This window comes from Phragmites australis, chromosome 14 (genome assembly GCF_958298935.1).
Source record: "Phragmites australis chromosome 14, lpPhrAust1.1, whole genome shotgun sequence".
NCBI classification, from domain to species: domain Eukaryota; kingdom Viridiplantae; phylum Streptophyta; class Magnoliopsida; order Poales; family Poaceae; genus Phragmites; species Phragmites australis.
In genome coordinates this window covers 16,192,250-16,200,329 of record NC_084934.1, presented here as the reverse complement: position 1 = coordinate 16,200,329, position 8,080 = coordinate 16,192,250, and the positions used below count along the sequence as shown (strand labels likewise).

The 8,080-nt window shown below is 42.5% G+C and overlaps 1 protein-coding gene across 1 annotated transcript; it reads left to right on the top strand.

The window, feature by feature from the left end:
* The first annotated feature begins 6,158 nt into the window (after positions 1 to 6,158).
* LOC133891120 (lecithin-cholesterol acyltransferase-like 1) lies at positions 6,159 to 7,817 on the top strand. Its single transcript, XM_062331838.1, has 2 exons — positions 6,159 to 6,665; positions 6,794 to 7,817. Exons 1-2 carry the CDS (start codon positions 6,253 to 6,255, stop codon positions 7,689 to 7,691), a joined length of 1,311 nt encoding a protein of 436 aa, XP_062187822.1. The 5' UTR covers positions 6,159 to 6,252; the 3' UTR covers positions 7,692 to 7,817.
* Positions 7,818 to 8,080: the final 263 nt, after the last annotated feature.

Genomic DNA, 8,080 nt, shown 5'->3' with positions numbered 1-8,080 from the left:
AGAATATTATGTAGACTGCACAACAAGAGAAGAAGGTGGAATACTAGACGAATCATGATCAATAAATAAATTTTCAGCAATAGGTGCATCTTGGACAGCAGCATCTGGTGTACTTTCTGCATTAATAAAATACTCCACATGCACGCTAGAACTCTGCTGACTCTGAATAGGAGAATTAAGCAATATAGCAGATTCATTAAAGACAACATTCCTACTAATCACCACCTTTTGTGTTATAGGATTCCACAATTTATAACCTTTAACACCAAATTTATAACAAAAAAGATGCACTTAATAGCTCTAGGCTCCAATTTACTATTATCAACGTGAGCATAAGCAGGACAACCAAAAGCTCTCAATTCTGAATAATCAGCTGCAGAACCAGACCATATCTCAATTGGAGTTTTCTTATCAATGGCAATGTTTGGTGATCGATTAATAAGATAGCAAGCAGTGGAAATGGCTTCAGCTCAAAAATACCTATGCATACCTGCATTAGACAACATGCAACGGGCCCTCGAGATGATAGTTCTGTTCATACGCTTAGCTACATCATTTTGTTGTGGAGTATCAGGAACAGTGTAGTGCCTTACAATGCCTTCAGACTTACAATATGAATCAAATTCATCAAAACAAAATTCCATCCCATTATCAGTGCGAAGTTTCTTTACCTTCTTTTCAGTTTGTCTTTCAACCATAACCATCAACTCTTTAAATGCTTTAAATGCTTCTAATTTATGCTTCAAGGAATAAGGCCAAACTCTCCTAGAGTAATCATCAATAATAGTTAACATATAACGAGAACCACCTAGCGAATGCCTACAAGATGGTCCCCATAAATCAGAATGCACATAATCAAGAATACATTCTGTTGTATGAACCAAAATGTTGAATTTCACCCTCTTATGCTTACCAAAAATACAATGCTCACAAAATTTCAGCTTACCGATGCTATGTCCATCAAGAAGACTTCTCTTGCTCAATTATGTCAAACCAAGTTCACTCATATGCCTAAGACGCATATGCCATAGATTAGTAGCATCAGAATCTAATAATGAATATGAACTTACAGTGGCATCACATGTGATTGTAGTGCCTCAGAGATGATATAAATTGGTAGACTTTAAATCACCTTTTTATTACAATAAAAGAACATTTTTTCACCTTTAAAATACCATCTCCACCTGACCAATAATACCCTTTATTATCAAGAGTACTCAAGGATATAAGATTCTTTTTCATACCTGGAACATGCCTCACATCTATTAAAGTTCTAACAATGTCATCATGCATCTTATCATAATTGATCCAATTCCAACAATTTAATGTGGGTTGTCATCATCCATCCTAACAGCACCAGCATTTTGAAGAGAATTATAAGTGGCGAACCAATCTCTATGTATGCATATATGGAAAGACGCAGCAGAGTCAATAATCCATTCATCACCACTACTAGCACATCCAGCAAAAGCAATGAGAGTCTCTCCATCAGAACTATTATTAGAAGTAGCAACAAAAGCTTTACCTTCTTCATTAGATTTACCTTTCTTCTTTTCTTTATTCTTCAACCTGTAACATTCAGATATATCATGATTATCTTTCTTACAGTACCTGTAGAATTTTTTCTTGCCTCTGGACTTGGAACAACCTCTATAACCGTTCGAACCTCTACCTCTTTGGCTATTATGCGAATTCTTTTCCTTTGTCCTTCCATGCACAATCAAACATTCTCCATTGGAAGTCGAGCCATCAGTAGACACCATCTATTCTATCTTTTCCTTGGCATGCAAGGCCTCGTAGACTTCTTTCAAAGTCAGTGTATCATGACTGTATAATATGGCATGTCTAAAGTTTGAAAAAGAACTGGGCAATGAGCAAAAAAAAATAAGACTCAAGTCCTCATCATCATATTTTACCTCCATAGACTGTAGGTCAGCAATGATCTCGTTAAAGACCGAAAAATAATTCAACATAGAATCACCCTCTTGTAATTTGTGCGTAAACAACTTCATCTTCAAATGCATTTTGCTGGTCAGATCCTTTAACATATAAATTGATTCTAGCTTTAACCATAGAGCAACAGCGATTTTCTCCTACAAAACCTTCTGCAAAATATTATTTAATAAATAAAAATAAATTTATGACAAAGCCTTACGATCCTTTCTCTTTTCTTCATCGTACCAAGACTTTTGATCTTTGTTTTCAAAATTATCAAACGCATCATTCAAATCAGTATGCACAAGAACAGCTCGTATTTTGACTTGCCATAAAGAAAACCTTGTATCTCTGTCCAGCAGCGAAATATCATACTTCAAAGAAGTTATTATGAAGAATAATCAGTAACAAAAAATAGACTGCAAACCCTTTGGTACAGTCCTGTGTGCACGAAGCAATAAACCGCAAAAATCCTGTACACTTCATACACGTGCAGCAATCAAGCCAGAAACCAATCTCCTTGTAACTTTTCCCAGGTGCACTAGAAAAATAGCAAAAAAAAGTCAGATACGATTCCCACGACCGGTTGTGTATGACTAATTAAAAAAATCAATAATGAGGGGAGAAAAGCCTGTTCGGGTGGAGAAGGAAGTATGACAGAATAAAAAAAATCGATGATTTCACCCGATGGACGGCAACGACTTCTGTCTACTCATCGGACCCGGGTGCTTAGTGAATTTTTTTCCTTTGTCTTCAAGTAGATCCGGGTGCTATGCAGCCACGAAAAAAAAAAGAAACCGATTTTCTCGTAATCTCGTGTAGATCCAATCCGATTCTGGTACCACTTATAAGAAAACAAGCACGATATAATCGAACACGAGACACGATTTTTACGTGGAAAATCCTTACGGGAAAAAACCACAGGCGTCAATCAACGATCTTCCTTATATCATGGATGTGTACAATGCAGGGGATTACAATGAGCGTCACGACTCTCCTTGCAGCTTACAAGATATATTTATAGGGGTGGACACATACGACTGTTCCCTATATCAAGTCTAATACGGACTGTTCCGGAACATAGATCGAAGACGTCCTTTGTATGGCCCAACAAGACTTCGGATCACAATCCAATAGTAAGTATCACTACTGTTCAAGTCGAGAACGGGCAATGAAAATTCAACTATAACTGTTAGTTCTAGTTTTGAACCGGTAATGATAATCTATCCACATGTGCATAAATACTCTACCGTAAACTCTTCGGTATGGTGTCTCTATCTCAAGTTTGCTCTCAAACTTGAGATAGAGACACCATACCGAAGAGTTTGCGGTAGAGTATTTATACATATGTGGACAGAGACTCCATACCGAAATATTCGTGGTGTAGTATTTTATATCTAAATCTAAATTCACAGCAAAATCTCAATCAACATTATGATTAATAGCCCTACAGTGCAAAACTTCTCAGAACTCCTAGCTCCTAGTAGAGAGATTTTACACTACAAGGTACACTGATCCCCATGCTCAATCTTAGTACTATTTTGAAACTATAGTCATGTTAAAACTGCAACCACAAATAGGAATAGATGTTACAAAGATGTCGTACCACACATTGAAGAGCTCTTGGTACAACAATATTGTGATATCTGTTTTACATCTTGCGCTATCTGAGTGACGATAGTACATCTAAATGGATGACAAAAATACAATAATCTTGAAGCAAATGTGTTTTCTGCCATATTTAGATCTGCCTATTACCAAAATATTGAACACTCCACTTTCCACTCGTCAAGTTCAGAGACGGAGATGGGGAGATGGGCAACGGGCTCGAGAGATGGTGAGGTTGGCGATGTGCTCGGTAGAAGATGATAGGCTCGAAGGACGTGGAAGATGGGCCCGAGGCGTAGAGACAGTTAGAGTGGCAACAGTGATCATCGCACCACTTCGAGTACTACTGCTACTCGTTGGGATCAATATCTAGAGATCAAGAACGAAGTAAGATACGGAGTGGACTGAGTGAGACTGGCTCGGGATTTAAAGAAGGATTATCGCTGCCAGCTTAAATTCGCTCAATTATTATTCTGTTGGTGAGATTATGAACCAGTAGTGATAATCATTATCACTATAATTTGGAATAGGAGCCGGCAAAGATATGAATTATCACTACCGATTTGTATTGGCTCAATTATTGCTCTGTTGGTGAGCTCATAAACCGGCAACGATAAAGATTATCACTGTTGGTTTATATTTCGAACTGGCATTGATTTGTCACTATTATAGCTAGAATCGACAGGGATATCAACTATCACAATGGGTTCTCAATAGCTTATGATTAGATTTGTCATTTAAAACCAGGAGTGATTTCTTATTACTAGTTATTTCTGAACCGGCAATATAAAGAGAGAAAAATGACTTTTTTAAGTAGTGACACAGTAAACACATCCATCCGTCGACCGTTCCTTCCGGTGGTCTTCCCGCAACCACAAAGACACGTATATATGCAGGAGGTTAGACGTTCATAAAGTAATTAATTTTCTAGAAAAATAGTAAAAACTAAAAACACGGATATGCTGAGGAATTCACTTTCCTGGAATTCGTTATCATGGCAAGTGTAAGAGACACCTGAGGTAGCACCGTTATACCTTTTTTTAAGATAATGATTACCACTATACATGCCATATTGCCAAAAAAAAAAAGAGAGAAAATATCAAGTCATACAGGCTCAGAAAAAAAATTCTCTCCACTCCACTGCGTTTTAGTGCCGTCCCCAACAGTACGGCTCCTGCTCTCCCTCTATGGTGTACAGTGTACTACTCTACGCTTAGGCCTGGCAACCATGCAGGTCAGGACCGGATGCAGTGAGAGTGCACTCGACCTGAAACCCGAATCGAAAACCCTGACACGATCCCTATTCGCGAAACAGGTGCAAAATGTCCTGGCCCTAAACCCAGCGGGGACCCAAAACCCGCAGAGGGACTTACAGATGCGAGGGTGGGAGCCGAGGTGGCACGCCGGCATGGGCGGCGATCGGGAGGTGGACATGGGGCGGGCGGCGGTGAGCAAGCAGCGACAGGCGGGAGGCAGACGCAGAGCAGATGGCGGTGAGCGAGCGGTGACGGGCAGGAGGCAGACGCGAGGTGGGCTGCAGCGAGAGGCGATGGATGGGAGGCGACAGGCGACAACAGGCTCGACCGTTGACGCGGGCTTTTCGGATGCCTATCAGGGGGCCATAGGCAAGCATCTACCTCAGCCTCGATCCGACCCACAATCAAGGCCCGACCCATGACCCTAGGTGTGAAAATCTAACCCGGTCCAGCCCCAACTTCACCCGCACCGAGTGTAGAACCAGCGGGGATCTGACCCAGTTCGCCTGGTTGCTAGCCTTATCTGCGCCTCTTCACCCATTTGTGGTAGCTGGCTGCATGGCTCACAGATGTTAGTAGGGGTGGAAATGGATGACTGTGTATCCGAATTATCCGATATCCGTATCCGTTAAAACACGAATATGGATATCCGTATCCGTATTCGTTTCTGAAATGGATACTAAAATGGATACATCCGAATTCGTTTTCGAGATTTAGATTCAAACGTGAATATCCAAATTCGAGATATATCTGATTCGTATCCGTATCCGCTAATCAGGGAACCAAATTTTGCTAAAGTTTTAGAAATTTTAGAGGTAAGCGAAATTCCGGCCCAATCAAATTGGAACAAATTTCAATCATATTTGATCAAATTCCAGTCAAATTTTATCAAATTCCAGTCAAATTTGGCCAAAAGTTTAAATTTTTAACATGAATTTTGAACGAAATTTCTAAAATTCTATCCCAATCAAATTAGAATAAGTTTTAGTCAAGTTTTACCAAATTTCATTCAAATTTTATCAAAAATTTAAATTCCAGACATGAATTTTGAAGATTGAGTAGATATCCGAATGCGAATTCGAATTCGCGTGGACTATCCATTTTGTATTCGCATCCGAGAGTATCTGGATCCGTATTCGCATTCGAATTAAAATATGGTAAATCGTACTATCCGAATTCGATTTCATGCGTATTCCATCCATTTTCACCCCTAGATGTTAGCGGTTGAGGCTACATGACCCCACAGATGTCAGCGCGCAGCGGTTGTCGGCTGCTTCTAATACATAGGGACACTCCCGATGTTTCATCTGAGCCATCGAGTTCCAATCAGATGGTGTGAGTGTGACACACCGCATCTGATTTTTGTCGTGGCATTGCTACATTGTTTCGGCGTGGTTGCTACATAGGAGCGTGACACGCTGCAAATCAATCCCGGCCCTCAGACAGACCACGCATGGCTAGTACTTCACTTCTGCGGCTGCTCCCTCTTCTGCTCTTCCTGCTTCCCCGTCCCTTCCGGGAGTACTACCTCTCCGGAAGCCACCAGCCGAAGGATGTCGGCGTCGGCGAGCTCCACCCGATCGTCGTGGTGCCCGGGGTGAGCTGCAGCGACCTGGAGGCGCGGCTCACCGAGACGTATCGGCCGTCGGTGCCGCGCTGTGGCGCGATGAAGGGGAAGGGATGGTTTGGGATATGGGAGAACAGTTCGGACCTGCTTGCCCACGACTACGTGCAGTGCTTCGAGGAGCAGATGAGCCTCGTCTACGACCCTGCCATCAACGACTACCGGAACCTTCCCGGCGTCGAGACACGCGTCCCCAACTTTGGCGTCGCAAGAGGGTTCCACGAGAAGAACCCTTTTCACCCGTAATTCTATCAATCCCGTTCCATAGATTTTAACATGTTTCTGTTATGTGCATATATGCGACTAATCACTCATGACTCAGTGTTCGGAAAACAAGCACTGACTCATATAATCGCTACTATTTTTGCAGAGAATGGTGCCTTACAAGACTCATAGAAGCACTGGAAAGAATCGGATACCGTGACGGAGACACCCTGCTGGGGGCTCCTTACGACATCCGCCACGCTCCTCCAATTCCTGGCCAGCCGTCTGAGGTCTACTCTCGCTACTTCGCGCGGTTCAGGAGGCTGGTTGAGGACGCGAGCAAGAGGAAACAACACAAGAAGGTCATCATCTTTGGGCACAGCTTCGGAGGGAATGTCGCGCTCGAGTTCGTCAGGAACGCACCAATGGCGTGGCGCCAAAAGTACATCAAGCACCTCATCCTCGCAGCGCCCACGCTCTCCGCAGGGTTCGTGGATCCGGTGAAAAACCTTGCCTCCGGGCCGTACAACTTGCTCTACGTCCCAACAGCTACTGCCTTGTCTCTGAGGCCGATGTGGAGGAGCTTTGAGACTAACATCGCCAACTTCCCATCGCCGGCGGTGTTCGGGGACACGCCGATCGTGATCACCAAGCAGAGGAATTACTCCTCGCACGACATGGAAGATTTCCTTGCTGCGATCGGGTTCAGCGACGGCATCGAGCCTTTCAGAAGACGAACGCTTCCAAAGATGCACTACTTCGAGGCACCCATGGTGCCCATGACATGCATCAATGGAGTGGGCAACAGAACGCCACAGCAGCTGGTGTACTGGGAGAGTGACTTCGATGAGCTCCCGGAAATAGTGTACGGTGATGGAGATGGGGATATCAATTTGGTTAGCATGTTGGCGTTTGACAAGGAGATGGGTCAGCAGCCACGACAGAAGGGGCAGTTTAAGTCCATCAAGCTTGATAAGGCTCAGCACGGTGCAATTGTTTCGGATGAATGGGCGCTGAAGAGGGTCATTCAAGAAATCCTTGAAGCAAATCGAATTTCTTCATAGACTCGCGTGAATTTCTGTTTGAATGTATTCACTGGCTGGCCTGCATACTTGTGATTCTTTCAATAAAAAAAAAACACGAGCGGGCATATGTTATATGGTTTTGAGTGTTCAGTATACGGAAATAAAACGGATATGTATTATCCTTACTATTTGGCCCGTGAATATGGTCTAGACTCCGATCATATTAGCATCTTCTTGCCTATTTGAATGCCGGATAATAAGATGTATGCAAATATTAGATTGCCCGCAGTTGATTAAAAATTCAATTCCATCCTTCGGAAGTAACAAAAAATTATCAATCGGCATATGGTACGAACTTTGAACTACAACACAAACAGTTATTTTTGCTATCCATTAGTGACGGTTATGATAGAACCGGTACTGATAAA

What these genes read in the sequence shown, in the direction of transcription:
- LOC133891120 (XM_062331838.1), top strand. Translation starts at nt 6,253, where the DNA reads ATGGCTAGTACTTCACTTCTGCGGCTGCTCCCTCTTCTGCTCTTCCTG. An exon ending in GAGAAGAACCCTTTTCACCC is followed by an intron (nt 6,666 to 6,793) that starts GTAATTCTATCA and finishes CTATTTTTGCAG; the next exon opens with AGAATGGTGCCTTACAAGAC.